The following is a 25,994-nucleotide window of genomic DNA, read 5'->3' as shown; positions in this document are numbered from 1 at the left end:
ATATCACATTATAGATTTTAATGAATTATGGCAAGACAAAAGATCGCTTAAGAAAGGATAATTGCTGTATGCTGAACTCGGGTTGTGCTCATTACTTTTCAACAATGCCGTCTCGCTCTCTTCCTCTCCAGTTGAGGCGGATCTATTCCATTATGAGCCATTTGATGGCAAATTAAAAAGAGTGTGATGGAAACATGCAGAACTGATAAATTTAGACAAGGAGACAAAGTGGAGAACATTTAATAGTTTAATAATAAGCTGCAGTATACATTCAGTGATAATTCCGTTTTTCATGTTGCCAAAAGCTGTTTGGTGAGACCAGCAAAAACATTCAGCTACTAGATCTATATCTTTTTCACACGCTGCTGCTGTTTGTACTTCCCACAGTATAAAACAAGTACGGTAAAGAAACTGATTTTGAAATTTATCTCCATTCCCCGCTATGGCAATTCCACCAATTATTTTTTTTCCTCTTACAGAAAAAAAAACAAACTTGTAAGGTAGGGCTTGGTACAATGTTCTTAAATGATCTGGAAAAATGAGGGCTGTGCTTGATGAAAGATAGCAAAACTAGTCCGTCTCGGAGCAACTGGGTTTGCTTTACATGTAACTTATATCCATTTAGCGCCTCTCAAATGCTTCAGAAATGAGTGGAACTGCCTTGAGGGATTTGGAATGGTAGTGTTATTCTTACCCTTACTTGAGTATTAAGATTAAACAACAACCTGTTATCTTGAAAGTTTAATGTTTGCCGCAGTTTTTTTGGTTTCTTTTGCTAACTCACTCTAAGCTCATTGTACTGACACACTACTGTTGGTGTTGATTTTTATTTTTTTTATTTTTTTTTTTGTCTTTTTTTTTTGTCTTTTTCTCTTTTTTGCCCACACAGAAACTTGATGGCACAAGAACTGACCAATAAGAAACTCTTTTACAACAAGGTAGACTGCAATCAACAGTGGCCAGGGGTAACACAGTGAACAAAAATTCAAGATCAATTGAGAAAATAAAATAAAAAAAGAATAACAGAGTCAATAAAAAGGGGACAAATAAAGAAAAAAAAAAAGCCAGTTAATTTCAAGTATAACTTACTGATAAAATAACTACACAGCATTAAATATTCTCATTATACATTTTAAATTATTTATAAAATATATTTTGGCATATATGTTTTTTTTTCCTTTTTGTGTTTGTGTACAAACGCTACTGTAGCTTTAGTTGAACACCAATGTTTATTTTTTTCAGTTTTTACTTTCGCAACAAAACATTAAAGGGATTGTCACATAACAACAGATTATTAAAAATGATAGTAGTAAACCCTAAACAGAGTTTCACATAGCAAGACGTAAGTGACGACCCCTTCTATCCTAGCCCCATAGTCAAAATCCAAAAAAAGTACAAGACCAGAGCACAAAGTTCTAGTAAACTGCGCTCCACTGGCTACAATCAGGAAAGGGCACAGGAGACTTCAAAAGCAACAAGTCTGATGTTTTTTTTCTTCTTTTTATCCATATATATATCTGGCTGTAAGTCTGGGGGATCGGTCTCTCCCTGTTCCAGTTTTTTCGGTGAGCTTGAGCTGATAGCGCAACTTCATTTAGCTCCATCTGTGATAAAAAATAAGCACTGTAACGTCCTCATGGTTTGCTGACATTGGAATGTCTTGAGGGAAACAGAGAAGGGTTGTCTTATCAGACCACTGAGAAGTCACTGAAATGAAATGAGATCTGCAGGAGTTTTCCTGTGCATCCTCCAGCGATCGGTCAGACTGCTCGTGTTAGACAGGAAGAGTCACACCATCCGAAGCGTCAGAGAGTCCCAAGTCCTCTTCGGGAACAGTGAGCGGTTTGGCAGCTGAAGCAAAAACTGCATACCAAAGAAGGCATTAGAAGAAAGTTAAAAGTATCTTTAGAGTCTACAAGGCATGACTGTACTTGGGTGTCACCAGCGGTGCACTGGAAGGTCTTTCTCCTCTAAGGGTAAGACGTGAGGGCAGGGTGAAGCGTGTTGTGCAGCACACAGTAACCAGCCTGTCCACTGCTGATAGACAATTGCAAAGAATGTACAAGCGTTGCTGTTACTACCAAGCCACGATGACAGTCTGAGCTCGCAGACACATTTTCAGCTTCATTTGTTCGATCTCTGGAGAATACGTTGTGCTGCACATGTGTCTCCCATCCCTAGGCCCGTCGGCTCGACGCTTGCAAAAGCACACAAATACACACACACGCACATGTCGACACACACTCGTAGTAGTGTATGCTCTCTGTGTACACGTGGGAGCCGGTTAAAGCACGATGTCCTTCAGCCGCTTGCTGCCGGGGGATTCCTTCTCACGGCCATCCTGTAGGAGCGTGTTGATCTCCCGTATGGCCGGCTCACTGTCTTTCCCCTCCGGCTGTCGCAGCAGACTGTGGTTGGCTATGCGCTCTGCGTCCCGGCATTTAAGCGTGTTGTAGGTGGAGGGTGGTTTGGACTGAGGGCTCTTCAGGTGCACTGGGGAGGTTATGGGGCTGACGGCCTCCCGGCCATTTCCAGCCTCGCGCACGGTGCCATTGGTCTTGGGGCTGCAGACGGCTGGCTCCGCCGTTTGCCGCCTGCCCCTCTGTTCGGCCCGCTCCTCATCCGACCCATCTTTGCCAAAGGTGGCAAAAGTCCTTTTGATGGTGCCACAGTCTTCATAGTGAGGTACGTCAACAGTGGTGGCCTCAATGGACAGAGCGATGACATTGCGGCCGTGTTCGGGGGACTTTGCTCTCGCTGGCATCGGCACCCGGGGCATCCAGCAGCGGTCCGAGTGGCCCAGGATGCGACATTCATCTTGGCAGTGGAAACCCTCTGACTGATCTGCACAGAGAGAGACAGAGGAAATAAGAATTAGTTTTATTGTCTAAATCGTGCCGTTTGCACAGCTTCTGCTTATTTGCAGTTTCCTTCATGGATTCCAGGCACAGTTTGGTTTTGAGCTTTCATTTTTTCAGCACATGTCAGAGCAAAGAATGTGGCATGGTGAAGAGCTTTGCTCCATTTTTACGTAAGCTGGCTCTACTGCTTCAACAAGTCTCAATGTTAGAACTATCGAAGGCCTTTTAATAAAGCATTTAAAGTGTGCATTGCTAAATCAAAAGTGGAGTAACACATCTTGTGAGTAACTGTTTCACTCTGTTGCCAGGCTTGATGAAAGGAGGGTTTAGAATTGCAATCAGAGATTTCACAGTAAGGGACACTGGGAAAGTAGCCTCACTGTTAAATGCTGAACATTTCTACGTCCCTGTCATCTAGCTGGCAGTTATAAATATGTAATGATATTTTAAAGCTGTTGTGGAGTTAAAAAAAGAAAAAAAAAGAACGATTTGTCTAAGGCAGTATTAATACAGATCTGTCCTTTGTTGTGTTAGAGGGAAGGGCTTTCAAACTGCTTTTTGAATCATTATAACAACAAAAAAGCTGATCTTTCGCTTGCTCAAGTTGAGGAGCTGTCTGCCTCTTTCTCTTCCCTTTTATTTAAAAGAGACGCATCTGTAATAATCAAGGCAGCTCTCTTTTTATTAGCAGTCAGCCCAAAACAGCTTTCTGTGTGAGTCCTTTTGACTCCATACATATTTCATTATTGGCCATCTGGATAGACAAGCACGACAAGGGCACTCTCTCTGCTTAAATGTTTGCTAATATACACAAATGGCATTTGCATAACAAAATCGCTTCTTCAGAATGCCGTTTCCACATGCACCACTCACATATAAAAAATAAGAGCAATTATAAGAATAATTATAGATTCACTGTCATTAAAATTCAGATCAAGAGCGATAATACTAATTATTTATAATGTCATTGCTGAAAAACAATAAATTACTGATATGTGTAGTTAATTTAGGCATCTGAATTCATATTTGAATGTAGGCCACACAACATTTAATCATGTACGTATAATACAAATCTTAAAAATGTTAAACACATTTTATTTTCTTAGTATTTATATGGAAATCGTGAAGCCTTTTATTTTTTCAGGATTTCTTTGAAAGTTCATAAAGTTCAAACGAACACTGTTTATTTGAAATTTGAATCTTTTTAGAAAAATGTTAATGTCATTAGTCACTTTTGATCTGTTTGCTGAATAGATGTTAATTTATTTTCTTTTTTTTTAAACATTGCTTTCCCCAAACTTTTGAAACAAAAAAGCAGAAAAACTGATTTCAACATTTCTAAAAATAACTAATTGTTTCTTATATATATATATATATATATATATATATATATATATATATATATATATATATATATATATATATATATATATATATATATATATATATATTAGGGGTGTAACGATACGCGTATTCGTATTGAACCGTTCGGTACGACGCTTTCGGTTCGGTACGCGGTACGCATTATGTATACCGAACGGTTCGTTGGAGTAATTAATTATATTTGAAAAAAAAAAAAAAAAAAGAGAGAGATAGAAATATAATGATATGCGTTCAACAAGGTAGCCCAATAACCCAAACAACGTAACAGGCAACGCCCCTGACACTCCCGAAGAAGAAAAAAACACCATCTTATATGTTTATGTTAGGCTACTCAGCAGGCGCTCGCTCACTCAGTACGCGCTGAAGGCTCGTTGCAAAATAGCCAATGCGTTTAACAGACTAGAAATGAGAAGATCCCCCACATTTTGCAACGAGCCTTCAGCGCGTGCTGAGTGAGCGAGCGCCTTAGGGGCCGTTCACATATCGCTCCTAAAAACGCATGGAAAACGCTAAGCACGTCTTTCTCCTCCTTTCCAAAGCGCTCGGGCAGAAGCGCTCATGAGGCGTCTGTCTTTGCTAAGCAACAATGACGTGCTCTCTCCATGAGACGCGGAAATTTCAGCGAAGGATAAATGGATTTGCAGCTCTAAAAATCGCTTGCAGTAGCTCTGCTACTAAATTTATTTCAAAATTGCAATCCATATACAACTATGATCAGCTGTTCCTTCATCTTGGCTGAGCTCTCAACCTTGTTACGGGAAAGGATGAAGCTGATTGGTTGGTTCTTGTCACATGACCCGCGGTGCGCTTGCGGCATTCTGAAAAGTTGAGATGTTTTTACATTTTGCTGTATCTAAAACGTATCGAACCGAACCGAACCGAACCGTGACATCAGTGTATCGTATCGAACCGAACCTTGAATTTTGTGAACCGTTACACCCCTAATATATATATATATAGTATATGCAACATTGTGTGCATATAGTAAATAACTGTTGACTATATAATGGTACTATATATGTGTATTCCTGTAGCACGACATTCCAAAGGCACATCGATGAATGTTAATATTGAACTAGCAGTATTTGTAAAGCCATCGGACACCTGTTATTGTTGTACAAATGATTTGTTGCATGACAGGTTCTCACCCCGTCAATAAAAATAGTTGAAGAATCTACCAGACAGATGTTTGTTGACACGTTTTGTCAGCTCCCCTATTGGTAAATCAGCCCAAGGGTTGAGACCTTGCTACACACTCATAGCCCTCAGTGACAGCAAGAGATTGTGGGAAGGATTCACACATTTACATCTGGCACTCTGAGCTTGACGGCTCATCCAATTAAAATCACTAATTATCTGCTTTTCCTGCTCTTTCAGGACTCCGAGGGACAACACAGCTTTGGGCCCTGAATCAATATTTAAAGATTGGAGCGTTGCTTTCCAAGATCTCCGCTGCCAAATCTGTCACTCTTTTAAAATGTGATCTGATGTGATTGACAGATTACTGGCTGAAGTCTGGTGACACTTCGGAACTCCTGCGGCACATGTGAGAAGATGAGAGCCCCCGTGAGTTTGTGTATCCGTGTCTCGGTGCATTACGACAGAGGTTTGACCCACATATATAGACGGCAGCATCCACACCCACATACGTGCATGCTTCCTCATACTAAAACGCAGGCGAGCAGCAGGGAGAATGGAGAAATTAAATTGAAAAAGTAAAAAAAATAAATTGGAAAGTAAAGCTCTGGATCGACTACGGTATCTCAAGTGGCTCAAATTTAGCCCATAATTACCAAGCACTGTGAACACACACACAAGTCCACATCTTGAAAGGGCTTTTCATCACAAAAAGTCAATGTTATCACCATAGCAACAAGGGTGAGTCTCACCATTATCCACACATACAGCGAGCGACTGCCGAGGACACCACACCTGCCAAGTCGCACTCTGCCTACCCAGAATTCCTTCTTCAATTTCATAAGAATCTGCGTTTCTACAGAAGCATGGATTTATCTGCATCCTGCGGATCAATAGGAGGCACTTTAACAAGATTCAAATCGTGTTCACCTCTTGAATGGGCAATGTATGAAAAAAAGAGCGCGTTTTCCAATTCCCGTTCCTCACGACAAGAGAGAGAGACACGTACATACATTGAATGTTGTCGTTTTTTTTTAGTCGCGGTCCTTTAGGGGGTCTCCCGTGGAGCAATTCTCTTGTAAATTACATCGGCGTGAAAGCAGAACGCCATTAACAGCTCTCTCGCATCCTGTCAGTGGTTTCTCCACAAAACTCACAGATGTTTCTCTCAAAGGTCTGTGCTAACCACAAAACAAATTGCAGTGAGACATGACAGCCTGTCGACCCCTGACAAAACAAGAATTTCTTCCTATCTTCTTTGCCCTATTACTATGAGAGATAGAGAAATATAATGCCAACAAATGGAGCAATTAAAGCTTCAATGCAGCCGATCTTTGAGTTGTGCAGAAGAGAGCAGCGAAAGGCAGACGGCCCTCCTACGGAGAATGTCTATTGAAAGTCATCAGGAAAATACGCTTGCCAATCAGTTCCGGGAAAAGACTTAAAATACAGTCCAGAGCACTATGTCAGAAGGAACATTGGCTGTCTATGATTTAAAGCCTACTAATTATGGTCTTGGCTTTGGCTGGAGGCGGAAGCTGCAATGTTTTCTCACTCTTCCACATTTGTAAGTAAAGCACAGACTTTATGAAAAATGTCACAGGGATGAAAGTCCCACAGCAGTGCTGACTTATTGGAAATTTTGGAGTTTCATTTTTGCACACAGAGGATAAAAGAATGCATGAGGTGTTTTAAATTTGTGTACTGCAATCTGCATTCTGCAAGGCTGAAGAATAATGAATAATGCCACTTGTGATGCAAAGGCTCTCTTCGTGAAAACCCAACACTGCTGTCAGCTCGAAACAGAACAACATCAGTTTACTTCATGAGAGAGGAGCCTAATCAGATGAGGTGGAGAATCAACCTTAGCTCGTTTGGTTAGCCCCGGCGACTGCAGGTCAGAGGTCACAGGGAGTTTGAAGGTACACATGGCAGGTAAAAGATTGCACTTTGTTCTCTATCCATATCAGGGTTATGCTCCATTCAGAACTCAAGTGAGAATTCAAATTCACCTCCTGAATTTGAACTGATGTAGCAAACTGGATACGGAATTCTCATCTGAATAGAATTTAAATGAAAACAGTAATTCATTAAAAATATAACTCTACATTTCTAACTAGAATTTTTAACATTTCTAACTAAAAGGTGGAAAGATGGGACACTTCAATTTCCAAAAATGCATTACCTTTGAATAGCAGAAAATCAGTATGTTTCTCTTCCTGTCACTCCAATTCTAATTCAGCTTCCTGAACTCCAAATTTCAAACATCACTGCTCCATAAAGTAGGGTTTTAATTCATTACAATTTTTTTTGTTATCATAAATATGGCTAAATTAGCTCAATTTGTGTCTGGGCTGAGTGTTGCATACCCCGGACAAAAGGAATGGCTTTTAATTTGGAAAAAAATTCTGAGCATCTTTTGTGTCACTGCCAGACTTTCATCTTGTTTGGAAGCTATTATGCTCTTCCTTGGAAAACGCACTTTCTTTTTTTTCCAAAAATACAGGCACGAGTGCTGGAGGTCTGCAGTGTTGATGTAATGCGGGAGAGGGCCAGAGAAAATGCCGCTAATGTACCTGTTTAAATAGGCTCAGGCTCAGAGAGTATATGAAGGAGAGTGGGCATACTCAAATCCTCTCAAACACACTCTGCGACTGGGGATGTAATTGCAAACATGGGGCCCTGCAGTTTTCACAATGACACTATTCAGTCACTTTGGATTTACGGGCTCAGGGAAAGAACGTCATTTCTTTGAGGAACAAGGTGAAACAGCCGAAGAAACAAGCAAGACGTTCCTAATAAATCAAACCTTTCTGCGCTACACAATGATGCATTGGTTTAAAGATTAACTATATTAAACGTGAACGTGTTTTGATGCACTTTTGAGCATAAGGATCGTATAAATCATATTTAGACACATTCTGCCTCAAAAAGCATATTTTTCTTTTCGTTTGTCTCTCGGTATTGTTGTTCCGTGTAGACTGATGAAACAATACAGCTGCAGCCGGCTCCTGTGAGAAGTAATATGCTGGAGTCAAATTAGTCTATCTATCTATCTATCTCTGGACCTTGCTGCTTACCTATTCTTTGTAATAGATGAACCATTAAACCATATGCCAGGTTTATTTGGATATGTAAGATTTGAATAAATGTTTTGCAAGCATCAGTCATCTCATTCCCGTCACTCATTGCAGGGAGAGGAAGAGGCCGGGAGGTCCTGGGTGGCTTTGCGGCACGTCGGCCCAGGATGGGGGTCATGTTGGGAACCCTGTCTCCACACTAACACTATCGCAAGCTGCCATGCACAGGCTCCGACAAGCCAGGCAGACGCTGGGGGCTTCCCACGAGGGAGAGTCCAAGTGCTGCTGTCATCCCAGCCAGGCAATTCAGTCTGTGCACCATAAATCAGCCGCGAGCCCTCAGCCCTGCGGGACCACAAGATGGAGTGTGATGGTCTTGTTTTTACAAACAGTGGAGGAGGATGCGTCACTGAGCCACGAAGACGGCACTCGGTGCAGAGACCTTGCCATCTAGAGCAGCTCTCCAGCATTCTCACTCCATCTGCTCGCTCCCTGTCTTCCTCTTTTTTTTCTCCCTCCCTCTTTCACACCATTCAGAAAATAATGCTGTTTCTGTCTTACCCCTGTACATCTGCTTCTCTCTGTCTTCTCCCCTCAATTCTGTGACTCTTTCAGGAAAAGTGACCTTGACGTCCTCCGTCTTCCTTTGGCTTGGATATTAATTATTGAGGATATTATACTCGCTGCTTTGCCTTGTTAAGGACTGTCACACGGATGGCAAATCAAGGATTCCCTGTGCCTGCTTCTGTGTCTTAACATTAGTACCAGTCAATTTGTCAGGAAATAAATCAGAGTCTGGTCTATCCTGCTCTGGTAAGTGTGTCTGACAGCCAGTCTCCTCAGCAAAACCATCTGCAGTCCTTTAGTCTCAAACGCACATTGACAGCCAACTTACATCTGTGGTTTACCACCGCACCCTTCTTTTTCGACCACTGCCTTTGTGTGAATTAGTGCCATGGCTCCAAAATATGTCTCCCCCCTGTCCTCCAGCCCCATCAGACCCTCTGTGGCTGGTCCTAGTTAAAGAATGAATTTCTAAACTGGCGCTGACAAACAATGCGGTAGCCGTAGATTGGTACAAACAGTATCGGCTTAACAGCTGTGTAACTGCATAAGGGAAAAAGTCATTGTGATGCTGTATTATGAATCACTTCGAAGCAAAAATGAGCTGCTTTATGTTGGGGAAGAGGATGGTGGAGGCTAGCAAATGGACTGCTTGATGTTGTGGTAATGAGCTGAGAATGTGCTTCACACAGGTACAATCTATTTCTTTACTTTATGGTGAGAGACAGTTTAGTAGCATTATTTGTTTACAACAGCATTACGGTGTAATTGTTACAAATGCATTTTATATAAAGCTATATGTGATGATTCATTGCTTTCCAACATTTACTATGAACTCAGTCAGATGATTTTGAAGCTTTTTGATACCATAGACTGCCAAATATTATAATCTGCCTTCTAGAGACCCCCTTCCTAAAATTAAACTAATATAAAAAATTACTGTAAATATATTATGTAATTCCTTGATATAATATAATACATGTAGCTATATATTTTCAGTAGAATAATTGATCAGTAGAATATATATTTTTTACGAATTAATGCTAACAGGCAAGGTCAACGTTTTTTTTGTTTTGTTTTTTTTTTAGCTACCAAATTGCATGAGAAAATTTAAAAGCTGAAAGTATGAGCAGGTGATGACATGGAGCCATTTTGTGCATAAGGCATCTTAAGCATAGTTTAATCATGACTGTTTGCAATGATTTAATTTAACCACTGAAATTAAAAGGTTGATTATGAAGAAAGAATGTTTTCCATGGTAACTTCCACAATCTTTCTGCACTTTATTATATAGAAATCCAAAGCTTCAGAGCCACCATGTGCAGCTGAACTGAGCTAAAGGGTTAAAGTTCCTTGAGGAAGGCCAGAGACCGACGTCATCTCCCTGCTGCCGTGCCACTGCACCCTTACAGCTCTCCACTGAATAGTGTCATGGCCTGAGAAGTAGATAGCATGCAAACACAGGGTCAAGCGACCTCTTAGAGGCCACTGATATAAAACATGGGGAACTATTTGACAGAAAAAAAGGATTTTATGACTGTGAGTTTGGAAATTACAGATTAGCTCATTAGTGAACTAGCACAGAGAAGGCCATTGTTAGTGGTACTCTGTGTTCTCGATAATGGCGACCCCAAAATTAACCCTACTCATAGATCTGGCACACACTGAGGCACGCATACCAAAGCAGCCAGTCGCAATAGCCAGCTCTTCTATTCCAAAAGGATTGGTTTGTAGAGGACATCTTTAAATACTTTTACAAATGCTGCATTCTGTGTTTAAGCTTGACCGAGCAATGTAGCTAATTTACTCAGAAACCCTTGAGTCTGAGAAGAGCGAGAGGGGCAAAGTAGACAGCAAATTACATCTGTAAGGGGACGGGCTGGGCTTTGGGGGTTGAGGGTTTGGATGGGTGGGTGGGGGTGGGTGGAACGAAGGATGCAAACGCACTCACAGCAGTGAATTAAATCATTTGCAAGAACCACATTGCTTAAGTCAGTGAACACCCCTGAATTCTACTTGAAGCAAGCCTATGAGATATTCTTCTATTAGGGATTCTTTGCTATTCATAAAGCATCCAGCCTAGAGAATGTAACTGGCTTTAGGGCATGGGTGGCAAAAATAGATTTGTGGGTGGCTGAATGTACAGTTTTTCTTCTGTTTACTCTGTGTCTCTTGACCTTCCTTGTGTTCAGCTATTTTATTCAATTAATGCTTAAATACAGCTTGAGTTTAGAAAAAGATAAAAGAAAAATTCACTATAATTGGCCCTTTTCATTTCAGACGAATATATTATGATTTTTTTTTTAACAACTGATTTCTATTTCAATATATTTTAAACTTTGCTGAATAAAAGAGTTAAATTATCTTTCTGACCCCAAACTTTTGAATGGTAGTGTATATAATCAGACATATTATTTATTAATGTATATAAGATATATATCATCAAAAGATAAATGATTCATGGACTGACCAAAGCAGAAGTGGCTATTTAAAGCCCAAAAGAATAGTTAACTTCCTCTCCCACTGACTGCTATTCCTTCGTCTTCCTTCAATTGTGCTATTGAAATGTTTTTAGGTTGTTTTTAAGCATCTTGTTTTATTCAGTGGGAATAAAGCCGATGCCCTGTTCCTGTCAAGCTAAGACTGACACAAACACACCTGGACACAGTGCAACCTGAGTGCCTAAAATCAATGTGTCTTCTCTTCAACAGCTGGGCCCAAATGCGTCAACCGAATACTAATCTCTCCAGACTGTCATTCCCTGTGCGACGCATGAGAGCGGACTGCTTGTATAGACTCTGTTACATAATTAATGCAGTGTGCCTTCTCATTCAGGCATGTTCATGGTGTCAGTCTTGGCTATGCGTTTTATATTCCGTTTTATCTTGTTTTTCAAGCTGGCCTATCTCATTCGCTTTCTTTCATTGTTTTGTCTTTCTCTTCTGCCTCTCACTCTCTTCTTCCTGCCCATGTCTGAGTCTTTCTCCTATTTTCTTTTAACTGACTCCCTCATTATTTCCAACGTGCCCCTTCCGCCTCTCTCCTTCTTTCACATTCTATCTTTTCAGGGAGACTGCACACAGTCCGACTGCTTGTTAATGTCCCATTCAACCTTATTTTTCAGAGTTGATTTACCTTTGCATATAAAGACGGTTGGGAAAGTGCTACCTCTTACAGAAGAACCGCCTCCCATCATATCGTCATTGCTCAGCATGACAGGAGATGGCAGCCAATAGGAGGAGCCCTGCTGGGTCACCTGATGCTTAAATTGGAGCTGAGGTGTGTCAAAACCCAGGTCCAGGTGCACTATAGCCATGCAAGTCGGTAACCGTCTGGCCCCTCACCAGGGACGTCACACACCTATTTCTTTTCACATCCCTAAGGAGACTTAAAGTCTCCCTTTTAATTAGTATTTCAATAGTCTCCACATGCCCAAAAAACAGCAGCTCTCGCCAGCCATCGCAAATGCTGTGTAGTACTGAGCAAAATTGACAGGCGGATCGGCACTGCAGCTGAAATGGCAGCAGACCTTGCCTTGAATCGCAGCCAGACGGTGGGGAGGGGACATATGTGATTGCTCATCTATATGCTGCAAAAGCTTACCTTAAAGAAAGCATGAGTCATGCAGCTAGCAGAGACTCAGCAGTGGGGCGTATTCCTCAGTGAAAACCCTGAGATTACAAACAAGAGGAAAAACAGCATAGACGAAAGTCAGACTGAAGTCAAAGGAAGTTAGTGGGTCAGTGGCGATGGAAGGCACCCGGTTGTGCCAGAGGGGTGGGTGGGATTGCGAAAGGCACAATGTGGGCAGTGCTGCTGTGGCTGAAGTTAATTGGATTTCCCCGGTGCCCACTCCTGGCCACATGCAGGGCCGTGACATTAAATGCCCTTACCCATGACAGAAGAATAAGACAGAGTACAGAGAGAGGCACTCGTCTTAAGAAGCCCTACTGATGGTCCCCAGTCACCTCTCGTGCTCTTTCACAATTCCAGCTCAACTGGGGTGGTGCTGGACAGCAGGGGTCAGCAGCTTGGGTTTATGCTATAAAAAGTGGCTGCAGAAAGTATTAGGACACTTGAATCACTTAAAATATATGAATTTTTGTTCAAGACTATTAAAATATTTACCTGGAAATGACTACTCATCTAAACCAAAATGTTTTGTTGTCGGTGAGATTAGGGTTTTGAGAACTTTGCATTTCTTAAATAATTCTGTAACAATTTATCAAGGTTTCCACAAAAACACTGATTGATATTAATAATAAATGTTTCATGGGCATCGTATCAGCAGATTAGAATGATTTCTGAAAAACCATGTGACTCTAAACACTGGAATAATGGCTGCTGAGCACAGCATACTTTTTTTCAAAAACTATCATCTTACCCACCCCAAATTTAGAGAGTGAAGTTAGCTCCCATTATTATTCCTTTTATTTTACCATCTATACATTTTTAATTCTGGTTTTCTGTATTTCACAACAGGGTAGCATTCTGCAGGGTCAGGATCAAAGCCTATGAGAGGAGTTTGACATGGGAGCTAATGATCCTGAGATTAAATGAGACATCTATCACCAATGGGAATCATGCAAGTGACAGCTCAGATTAGGATGGAGACATATTGGAATTTCTGCGATGTTAATGTGACAGAAATTATGAGTAAGACTGCATATTATCCTTTAACATGGGAAGACAAAAAGGGTCTGAGCCCCTGCTGTGATGTTTAGCCCATTTGGTTGCGTTGATCACCAGTCTTGCAGTGCAGCAGCCCATTCCAACCCACTCTTTAATGGATAGTGCACGAGAGCTGGTGAGCATCATTAAAAAACCCATTTTGAGGCCTCCTTGTCTCCCATTAAACTTAACAGCCAGCCTCCCCCATTAGTTTTTATCTTCCTTTTTAAGAGGTTGGGGGCAAGATCCCTAAAACCATGAAGGTTAATTGGCTACCCAGAGGATAGAGTGATTTAGTTCAATCTCCACTTTTTGGAAGCCTTGAAAACAGACCATAGGGGCAGAATGCAGAAAAACAAAGTCTGTTGCAGTGCCACACTCAGAATGCACACCACATTTTTTTTCCTCTGAGGAAAACGGCTGCTTAAGCTCTGGGGAGAGCTGACCACTTTGAAAAGAAAAAAAGGAGGGAATTTGCACGTAAAAGGTTTGCTGAGGTTTTCCGCATTGTGAAGCTGACTTTATACAGAGATGAAGCCTTTGGGCAAGGTGGGGAAGCTCCCAGGGTTTGTGGCCGTAACTGATCTCACTCACCAGTTCCTGTCTTTAATCTTTCATCAATAGCTGATAATATGCTCAGCTGAAGTCATCTCTATGCAGGGGGAATATAAACTGAATTTTAACCCACTGAGATCATCTGCAATGGGCTGAGGGAGGATGCAGTGAGGACAGAAGGATGAAGGGGTGAGGAGATGAAGGCATGCCTGTGAACTCTGTCAGTCATTGCCCATTTGATGATACGTGTGCGTATGCGTATCAGCCCATCATTTCATGTTTACACCAGGGCAAATGAATATACATCAGAGTGGCAGGACACAGAAAGGCCAGCTGCCCAGGGTTTTAACCTTTTCGGAATGACTGTAATTACCTCAGACGGGCAGGAGGCGTCAATTTACTGTTGCGATTCAGGATGAGTCGTAATACTTAATATGGATTAAGTATTACGGCTGTATGAAGACAAAACCGGAAATATAGCAGAGAAAGGGATTGGTCTAGAGCTTCTCTGCACTCAGATGCATGCTGCGTTATTATAAAGGGGATTAAAAGAAAAATTCTCACACTGCCGCAGTGACAGAGCAGCCAGTTCTCCCTTGTATTTTCCATCCTTTTCTCCTCTTTTTTCTCTCTCTCTCTCATTCACTCTCACTCCCCTCTCTCTTTTCTACCCAGCTGCAGTGATAAACGTCTCTTTGTATTCTGGACAGAAAACTGCTGGGTACAATGTACATGTCAGAAGACAGCTGATTTTTTTTTCTTCCTTCACCGCTGCAGAGTTTATTCGTAATCTTTCCTTGAGTGTGCGAACACTGGCGCTCCAAGAAACAAAGTGCAGTACACAACTGACATCTGCTAAAGTAAATAAGGTGTGCAGCAGATTATAGTGTTTGTATAAGCGTGGGTGTGTTATGTATGTGTGGATGGCTCTTGTAATCTGCGCGCATTTCAGTGGACACGCGTTTCGTTTTTGTCCGTGAGCGTGGATCAAGAATGTCGAGATTTAGTGAAGCGAGCTGAGCTATTCTAATGGGAGTTAATGGAGTTGAGTGGGGCTTGCTGTGGGTGCTTTGGGCTTCATGCCAGCAGGGATCTCATCCTACCGTCTATTAAACCGCCTGCCCACCGATTGCGGCTCACTTTTTGGCAGCACTCGCCACACAGTCCAATCCAATCCCCGTCAAATAGAGAGCGGCTGTGAGGATGAAGGGTTCAGCTCGGCATCGGCATTGATGAAATTTAACTGATTGGATAAATTTCTTAGTTCTCTGTGTGTGATCTGCAATTTACGTGACCCTTACAGGGCTCAAATATATATTTATATTTCCTTTCTTTATATATATATATATATATATATATATATATATATATATATATATATATATATATATATATATATATATATACTTCTGCTGGGCCTGCCAATATTTCCACTGACCCCGAAACAAAAGAATTATTGATTTTTTTGGATTTGAATTTGGATATGTCTACACTGTAATATAACTGCATGAATTCATAAACATACTTTTGCTGGAAACAGCGGGATGAAATACAAAATATTACTGATTTGTTTGTAGATTTCAACAAAATATCTGGAAATTTGACAAAACTTTTTTCTACCAAAAAACTGTGTTTGCAATCCATGGATAACATTATCTTGATGACATATCAGCAAAATATTGAAGACAATTTCCACCACTTAAATAAATTAATAAAAACACATTTTTTATTAATAAATAACTATCATATGTCAATTATTAGGTGAAAATTCAAAATTATGAGTGTGAATTAAGACAAATTCTGACAATTTTTTTTTTGTCATCATTATAACTTTTTGCCTATTTTGTCTTATCTAAATTTGACTTTTCTATTTTATAATTTTAACTGCCACAATTTTTTTTTTTTTTTTTTTTATCTCATAAAAATGGTATCTCATATCTCATAATATTGACTTTGTTGCACGTCAGAATTTCAAAATGGTAAGTTCGAATTATTTTTGTTGTGGAAAAGGGCTTCCATAGTATAATTTTCTAACAATAGTGCAGAACAAATCACTGAAAACCAAGTAGATGGATGGATGTAAAATATCAGTGAATGTAAACTTCTCAGTGGCAGGGACAGTCTGTCAAGAAATCTCTCACACTGACCAGCGGACCATCCTAATTCTGAGCAATGCTCTGCTTGACCTGGGTAGAAAAATCTGCAGTTGTTACAATGAGCCCATTACACATGGAGTGGATGCAATAGCCCTCCACTGGGATGGACTTTGTCTCACCTCACTATTAGTTACGTTCCGGTTAGAGCACACTAGGGGTGCAATCTGGTTAGTTTCTTTTTACCTTTTGCACCCTAGAGGATGCTTTGCCCCAGGCTTAGTCACCTGTGGATTTTCATGAGTTTGAGAGAAAAAGTAATGTGGATTTGGGTGAGGGCCACGAGTCTGGAAGGGCCAGGAGGGTACGGAGCAGATGGACGTGAGGATGAAAGGTGGGTGGGCAAGAAATCCAGGGTAGTTAAAGACAACTATCTAAACAAAAAGATCAATCAGGAGAATACAATTTTGCATGCTGCAGATGGCTAAAACCCTCACTCAGTGCTTTTCCTTTTTTACAGTCTCTCTCTCATTAACCCTTAGATGCACGCTTTTTCATTTCTCTTTCCTTTCTGTCTGCCAAATTGACTTGAGATTGAAGAGCAACGGTTCGTGCTCACCGTGACTATCAAAAAGCACATTACCTTGCCTTAATCTTCTCCTCTATGTTGAGCACGAGGCCAATCTCCCAGCATTCCTATCTTCACAAAATTGCACACAGTTACATACATGTCCAACAAACAATTGGGATTCAGCCTGTTTTCTGAGGAGATTATTAACATGCAGCCACAGGCATTGGTCCTGAATAAGCAATGAAATCCTGAGCCCACTTTTCCTCACTGTCCCGCTCTCTTTCTCACTTTCCGTGAATCAAAGCCAGGATTGTCTGGAAAATGAGCTGTCAACCGAGGGTTTGCAATAAGATACATCAACCTCATTGCCAACCCTACAAATAATGAACCGCTCCCTTTTTCCCCCTCTGATATGTTCAATAAGCTACCCATAACAAAGTGCAGAAAGATAAGAAGCCGCCTCTTGAGCTGATTAAACCCCATTCCGAGTTTTCAGAAGAAGGGTTTTGGAGACTGGGGATTCAAGGCAAAGCAGAGATATTCAGAGTTGTGTGATTGTATGAGATGTTTTTATGTTTTGAGAGGAAGGCACACCTTCAAAGAGAACGACCCCAAGGCCTGAGTACGGCATGAAAGCTCTGAATAAAAACACGATTAATTTCCTCATTTTTACACACTGTTGTGAAGTTAACCGCTGCAGAGTTAAGCTCCAACACCTTGCAGTAATACTCTGACACCTTATAGAGAGAAAAATGCTTGAATGCAGGAAAAATAAACAGCACATTTAAGAGGCATTCAACACAGGCACTCCGTCTGTGCTATTTTTTTATCACTATTCTATTTTACACAGTTGGACCTGGCCAATATACACGTCCTGTTCAAATCCATTGTATTTTGCCTAGCTTGTTTTTTTTCTTCTTCTTTTTTTTTTACACAAGAATACAAGAATCCACCAATAGCCACACAAAAATTTTAAAGTAAAATTCAGTGAGCCTTTAATGTCTGATTCAGTCAAATGTTCATATTATTTTTTTAGGGAAAGTCAGCTGTCATGATGCACCCTTGAGGCTGCAGTTCAGTTCAGAGTCGAGAGAAAACCGCCCCAAACTGTCAAAGACATCATTTCACTTGTTCTCTGCACCCTGCTTACCTGACTCTGAGTCCTCTCTCTGTCTTTCTCTGTTCCTGTCTTCATTTTGACATCTGTCAGCATTTCCATTAGGTGATCAGAGGCCCCCATGCAATGAATAAATAAAATAAAAAATAAATAAATGTTCACCTAAAGGTTTAGGGTGAGTATGCAGAGCAAAAACTGATTTTTATACTTGTCAGTTCCTTTAATATGAGGAAAACTGTCTGGGAAGTTGAGCAGTGTGGGCTCATATACAGATCTTGCCAGTAGCGGATTGGAAAGAAGGAGAGGGTGAATGAGTGGGAGAGGTTTGGAATAGGTGGGGAGGGGTCCATGGGGGGTAATGGAGACAAAAAGGGAAACTCTTTTATCAATTTCATCAAAATCAATTAGAAGCCGGAGTCCGTTGATGGGGCACTGGGTGGTGGAGGGAGTGTGAAATCCCGGGGCATGGGAGGAGATACAAGCCCATGGGGACAGAGGAATTGATGAATAAAAGACTCCCGGAGTCGGGGACACTCTGAGTGGAACATGCTGGAACTCAGCAGCTGCAAATTGAGCTGCCAAAGCTCCTCAATCTCCTCGGGGGGTGGGAAAAAAGAGAGCGGAGAAGAAGAGCTTAATGGTGACTGTCATTTTGTCTGGTGGGACTGGGAACTCTACAAATAGCCTTCAACCAGACCTCTGGCCTAGAACAAACAGTCGGTCCTTGAGATTCAGAGATTCGTTTGGGACTGTGAATGCTCTTGAAGGGATGCGGAAAGTAAACGCACAAATATTTTTCATGTTTATGTGCTATTTATATCAGACAGCATCGTCCTCAAGAGTCTTTTTCTAGTAAACTGATGTATAATTCAATGCAAGGAGGCTTTAAAGGGATCAGTCAGTGACGTCCACACTGTAACACATTCATCACCGTTTCACTCAGCACTGTAGGTAATTCTGCCCTAATGCAATCATTAGTCTTGCCTCTTGACCACTACGGGCCTGCTACAGTAGCATTAGCACCGTCTCCCACGATCTCCTGTCAAGGACACGCCATCTCCCAATAAGTACAATGTTTTGTGTCATAGAAGCCACTATAAATTGCCCTATTCTTGAAAGAATAGAAGCACAAACTGCAGGAAAAGAGACATAGATCCTGGTAATAGAATAAAAGGCTATGAAGGAAGCACCCCTGAGGAAGTGTTTGTGTATTGTGTATTAAGAGACTACCATCCTAAGAGGGCTTTTTCCCCCTGTTCTCACACTCCATCTCACAATGGAAAGAGAAATTGGGGAGGAGTCATTTTAAAACCGGAGGTAACACTGTGTCCCTGGTGCAAACGTTACCTTTTCAAAGAGCTGCGTGAATCATAAACATTTACACTGCTCGGGAGCCTGGGGAGCCAGACGGGAGGGAGCATGCTATCCCTCAACTTCCTGCCTCTGTTTGTTTTCAGGAAGAATGAGGGTGAAAAAAAAAAAAAAAAACATGAAAAACAAAAAGCAAAACGGGGCAACAAAGAAGAGTCTTTATATCCTGAGCCTCTGTTTATGTCCTTTGGCAATTGCAGTTTAAACTTGTTTCACTGTACTAGAACACTAAAATGGTAGATCAGAGGTATTCCCACTATAACCGCTATATGCCTCAGTGTCCTGGTGAATGAGTGTGTCTGGTTCCTAGCTGGGAATTCTGCCTCATGTTGGTTTTCAGTGATTCTGTGATTGTCTAAATTTATTACACTTACATCAGACTCTAGTGTAGCAACAAAACCCAACAAAATAAGTTAAAAGAGTAGAAAAACACTGGAGGTTCTATCACAATTTTCAGCAAATGGTCTACCTGAGGTTTCTTAGTCTCGTCCCAGGATTGAAATTCTCATCCTGGGTATCATGTTTTGGGCCAATTAAGTCAGTGAGTCAGCAAGCAACTTAGTAAAGCGCAACAGCGCCCACATACTTTTTCAGCAGCATTATAACCAAACTGGGCAGCTACGAGATGAATCACAGCACTGTAAACTTTGAGATAATGTAAGAGATAATGAAATAATGTAGGCTGATGATTTCGACAAAAGCATATACCATTGATTAGCAACAATATAGTTAGTTACCAGTACTGTAGGTCTGTCTTTGAAGGTTTAGAAGTTATTATTGAAAATCAATTACCTTGCGAAGAAAATGGCAGAGTTTTTCAGGATTGCAATGGAGGATGAATTCCATTATATTTCTGGATATGTTAGGACGATGGTCAGTTAATTTCATATTTTTCAACAAGCTTTAAAAATAAAAATAAATGGCTTTGCCACGCGTGTGGCTAAACAAATGAGAGCTGTATGTCCACTGCACTGCATTTCATTGGGGACAAAGGGCCTGTAGGTGCTGCAGAATAATATTTTAGAAGACATGCCTCAAAATGGCATTAGTGTCTGATACTTGTCACCATCTAATGGTTAACTTTGGTTAAAACTGATTGCAGTGATGTTTAAGTGCTTGCTCATTTTGCTTATCTGCTGTCCTTTATTTTCAATATTTCCTTGCTCATGAGCAGATAAGAGCTTTGCTAATGATAAAATGGCTGACCTGGAAAGGCTTCATCTACTTGTAACGTTCTCTGTGTACATATTTCTAATTGTGTCCAATTATGTGAGTGCCGAGTTGGAGGGTTTGTCAGAGTGCATTTTTTAAGTCCTATATATATGCATTTCTCTTACCAAGAGACGTCTACAACAGCTTAAACTGTAGTCATGAGACTCGCTAATCATTGTTCATTATACATTGACAGAAAGTTGGCAGGGGAAGAAATGCAGAAAGATCTCCATCGTGGAAACCCAGAGGCTTGTAAATCCTCTCAGCGGTTTCCAGAGCTCAGACAACACGTGGATGCCGCGGCAAGCCTAACGACACTCAAACAAATCTGCTGATGCATCTGACGCATTTACATATAAAATGTAAATGAGAGGAAGTTTCCTCCTCTCCGGTTGCCAGTTAGCCATACGTCTTGCAATTCATCTGGAGAACAAACCGGCTAATTAGCCTGCTGGAATTAGCCATAGAGCACACGATCTGGACCAAATGAGATCTTAATTGGTTCACCTGCCAGTTCTACATAATTCAAGCTCCTGCTTTACAGAGGGGAAAAAAATACAATGAGGAGGAACAAGCTAAATTCTTTTATAGCCCTTAACTCAGTCTTTTCTCTTCCTTAGCTCTCTTATTAGGCTCTTCTTCCCCAAGCAAGACGCTGAGATCTGTAAGCAGTACTATGAGTCAGACGCAGCCAGGCTTGATTTTGCACATCGCAGGCAAGCCACAATGCCTCATGTTCTTTAAACTCCAATCTGAGAGACCGTCCTGCCGATTTTAATGACCTCGTCTCCCTCAGAAATGCTCTTTATTCTGCTCTCATTCTTTTCAGCAAATGTCAAGCTCTCATTGTAATTCAGAAAATTGGTTGACTAATTTCCATCCGACGAGAATAGAGTTCTCACTATTGACTATTAGCGGCCGCTGGAGGTGTTCAATTGTTCTAAATTACACAGATCAAAGGCTGATTGAGCATGACAACACAAAACAATTGGTGCAATAAAACCATTCGGAGCCCTCTTTTGGTCTTCTCCGCGCTTTGATTCTCCGTAGCGCTGCCACTCGTCGCTCTGTAACTTTGTAGCGTTGAGTGGCAGTAGCTGAGAGAGAACATGACCTCCTACTGACTCCTGCCAACATACCGGATGTCTTTTACGGCAGTCGAAAAAAAAGAAACATCAACATTAATTCCCTGCTAAATGATCCTCGTGAATTATGCATGAGGAGACTGCGTGATATGTAGATTTCCACCTTCAACCTTTGTCAGTCTAATTGCTGCCATTTAGGTCTGGATCTGAAGTGTTGCAGTCGACTGTAGATGTGGCTCACATCCGTCAATAATGTTCCCGGGCTTGTATCAAAGACACGCCAGGAAGAGAAGTGCTGCCGGTGCATTAGCAAGGCGCCTCAAGGCCGACTCTGTCTGCTTGCTACTTTTTTTCTGGATGCTTTCAGCTAGTCGAGACCTTTCCGTCTTACCTTGGTCAGGTAGCTGCGAGTTGTTGGGGGGAACGGTCATATTCAGTACGTCATTGACAGCTGTGTCGGCGTAGTGCCCTCTCTGTACATCATGTTCGCTGTCGGTTTGGTCGCTCTCCTCATGGCCACTGTCCTTCAGACTGTTTCCTTCCATGTCCTTGAATGTTGAGGTGCTATAGCCAGGTGAAGTAGAAAAACGAGAGAGAAAGAAGGGAAGTGTTATTTAACTGTTAACTTTGGTTTCATCACTCTTCACCCAGTGCTACCTTTATTTAGCTCTTAGCCACACATATGGTGAAGCTGAAAAGAGGCGGCTTTTCTCACATTCTGATATGGTGGGGTAAAGGGTCAGGGGTGACTGGTTTATAGCTGTGCAGAGCTCTTATGTGTTGCTGCGGTTAAAGTTCATTGTATATAGACCATGTCAGAAAACTGTCTTGTGTATATGTTGGTTGTAGAAGCACCAAAGGGATAGTTTACTCAAAAATGAAAACTCTGTCATTATTTAAGCACTCAGACCATCAAGACTCTATAATAACATTGTATTGTATTTGTAACACAACATGTGACTACTAAAAGCACAATCTGGCTGCTCTAGAACAAAAAAGAATTGACTAAGGCTGTTAAGGTCCAAAAAAAATAAAAATAAAAGTTCCATATGGCTTTGCTGCTTTGTATGAGGAACAGACCAAAATTTAGGTCATGTGATGATAACGTAGGTAATGAATTGCAGTGCTGACATATTTGATTTTCTGGGTTTTTTTCTGATAAAATTAATCTTCTGGAATGGCATGAGGGTGAGTAAATGATGGCAAAAATGGAATTCATAGGTGAACAAAAAAGTATGACTTTAAAACATATTTCCATGTTAAATGTAAAAAAAAAAAAAAGGCTATCAATATTTGAGCTATCAATATATTTCTGGAAAATAAAAGCTTTTTTATTATGACAAAAAGCTACAAATATTTGATTTCATGGGGTTTTCAGAGTAAAAAAAAAATCAATGAGGTCACTTCGTCTTATTAAGGAGAACTTATTTTGGACATACATTTAGGGAAGTTTAAGTAGAGGTATAACAATTTGAGCAAACTGTGCTTTCCTTCTTTACCCTCATTCACTGACATAAAAGAGTGAGCGGAGGGTAAAAGCTGCCAATTGACAGCTGCAGTGCACAAGCCTGATTTCCCTTAATTTGATAGTTAGCCCAGTGGAACACATTCTGCCTCTGAAGCAACAGTGAGGATCAGAAACGCATGCGTACACATACACACACTGACATACAAAGACAAAAGCATCTCTGTAGCCTCTTCTAAGGAGAAAGATAGGAGGAAGAGAGAGAGCGAAGGATTCCAGCAATGTCACTGCAATGGTGGTAGTGAAGCCTCTGATTTTATCAGTCTAATTGCACCTGTCCCAGTCTGTTCGCCCACAGGCTCCGGAGGGGATTTCTTTGTAGTGTCGCAGAGCCAAACTGCCGACACTTGAATACTCTTTGTTTATGTAAACATAGGCAATGCTTTTTTCAGAAGATAAAATTGCTGTAATTGGTTTGAAAAATGCAGTACTGAGGTAAACTGCAATGTTTTTTTTGCTCCAGGTAAGAGAGGCATTGCGGTCCCGGTGCACATCTAAAGAAGCCGGGCCCCAGGCGGCTGAGGACCTTCATTAGGGATGTCTGCATGCCAATGCTCTTTGTCAGTCAATAGCCTCCTTTTAGGTGGACTGAGGAATGCTGGCCAAGTCCTGCCAGTACAAAAGATCTATTGTCCTTGCTCTTTTCTTCCACAATGCAAAACAAGGTTACCTTTTCCTTATCTCTGTAGTCTTACAAAGCCCTCCTTGTGTACTGAGGAAGAATCCCTTGGAATTCCAGGATTTAAATTCTTGTAGATTTAGCTATCTGATTAACATCTACATGGATGTAGCTTAAACGCCCAAAACTCTGCTCTGGGCTACAGCTTTAATATTCTCTAGCATGTCATATGTATACACGTTTTTGCAGGGATTTGATGAAATTATTAATACGGGAGAAGAAAGCGATGAGGATGTGCTTAAACACTTGTGATCCTAAATTATTAAAGCTTAACATTGGGCATTTGTAAACACGTTGAGTATTAATATCTAGCTTACTGTATGTGGCCAAACCCTAAGATGGTTTATGAGCCCAAAACATATTTTCTAATAAAGATTTTTAATAACAAATGCAATCTTATTTTTTTTTTTGTGTGTGTGCGAGATAAAAAGATACTAATGTATGTACAAATGTACCATAGTATAACTGTATGTCCATCCACTAAAACTAAAATGCAAAAACATCTCATTCTGAAATATCCATCATCAGAAACACGAAACAATAAAAACTTAGTCCATCTGATCAAGGTAAGAGAAAGCGAAATCTATAGTACATAAATTGTATTCTATTACACATGCAAATGGTGAGCAACATAAAACAGAACATTAAACAGTTACAAAAAGGTATGATCTTGCCGCTTTAAGAATGCATCTAAAATGAGTGAGATAAGTTAATCTGATTGCTGTATAAAGACATACCTTTTAATTAGGTGTGCTCTGCTGTTTACATAACTGGAGTCAATGGAATAATTCTCCGTCTGGGGGAAAGAGACAGAATTAAAGAGAGAGAGAGAGAGAGAGAGAGAGAGAGAGAGAGAGAGAGAGAGAAAGAAAGAGAGAGAGAGAAAACAAAAAATGAATTTAATTACGCAGCAACCAAAATAATGTCACCAGTAATTGCCTTTCAATAGAAATGTTATTTTACACAGAGACTCTAGTTAGCTGCCTGGGCTTTCAAAGGCAAACTCTCCCATTCTCTTTCTAAGCACATGTGGCCTGTTCTGCTGCAGTGAGTCTGCTCCTGTCGTCACTCCTCCAGCCTCCCCCCACCCACAAAACCATCCTTAGTCAGACCACGCTCTTCAAAATGTCATTAAGCCAGATAGGGGAACAGAAGGAGGGGTTTGGGGTTAGAGAAGAAAGTTTCCTCTCTTCCAGTGCTGCTTTTCCTCAAACCACTTTTGAGGATGCTAAAATAAACATATCAAAGAAATACATGGAGGAAGGAAATTAAGAGTATGCCAGGGGATTTTTTAACTTCACAAATGCAGATGAAAAGGCCTCAATGATCTGCATACGATGACTCTTTGACCCAATTTGAAAAAGAGACTTCAGAGTCCTCTGGAAAGAAGTGCTTTCTGAATAAATGAATAGAAGTACACAGTAGAACTGGGTGAAATATATATCAAGTATTTGTAGTATATTTGTGGTGGTATTAACAGTGTTATGAAATTAAGCAGAACAATGAATTATGCAAAGACTTTAATGCACTTTATATTTGGCTACAAAATTTTGCAAACAGCATGACTAATTTCACAATCCTCTTTATCTTTTGCCTTGCAGGAATGAGAATGTTATTAAGTCAATGGTATAAACGTTGGTAAATTCTATTCATTTTCATCAATCAGTTCAAATTTTCAATTGAATGAGAACTCTAGAACTCAACGGTTCATCCAAATGGAATTGTTCATATTTGGCGTTATTTGGTTAACAAATATATGAAGCGTTCATTTGCAGATAACTCAGTTTTTTTTTTTTTTTTTTACAATTTCTCAAAAATCATGTTTTTTCATTATGCATTAGATTTAATCTCAATCAAACTGCAGCTGGGATATTTTGATGAAGTAAAAATAACTTAAAAATACAGCACAATAAAACGCAATGAAAACATGATAACAATAAACAACAAAAACATTTAATTATCTGTTTTTGCAAATAAACTCTTAATATGTAAATCATTTTTGCTGTTAATGAATATTGCTCTATTGGTGAATATAATTAAATATGATTAAATATTATTCCTTGAGTTCATTTGGTTTTGTAATTGTAATT

At 40.5% G+C, this 25,994-nt stretch overlaps 1 protein-coding gene across 4 annotated transcripts in view; it reads right to left on the bottom strand.

The window, feature by feature from the left end:
• Positions 1–229: 229 nt before the first annotated feature.
• pcdh19 (protocadherin 19) overlaps positions 230–25,994 on the bottom strand; it is a 54,686-nt gene continuing 28,921 nt past the window's right edge. For all 4 annotated transcript variants that reach the window (XM_026280877.1, XM_026280879.1, XM_026280875.1 and 1 more), the window contains exons 3-5: positions 24,642–24,700; positions 22,092–22,264; positions 230–2,844 (exon numbers count right to left, since the gene is read on the bottom strand). In XM_026280877.1, the coding sequence (XP_026136662.1) occupies positions 2,285–2,844; positions 22,092–22,264; positions 24,642–24,700 (792 nt within the window). In that variant the 3' untranslated portion in view covers positions 230–2,284. The remainder of the gene's footprint in view (positions 2,845–22,091; positions 22,265–24,641; positions 24,701–25,994) is intronic.

Source organism: Carassius auratus, chromosome 14, assembly GCF_003368295.1.
Source record: "Carassius auratus strain Wakin chromosome 14, ASM336829v1, whole genome shotgun sequence".
Lineage (NCBI taxonomy): Eukaryota > Metazoa > Chordata > Actinopteri > Cypriniformes > Cyprinidae > Carassius > Carassius auratus.
This window is presented reverse-complemented; position numbering and strand designations above follow the sequence as displayed.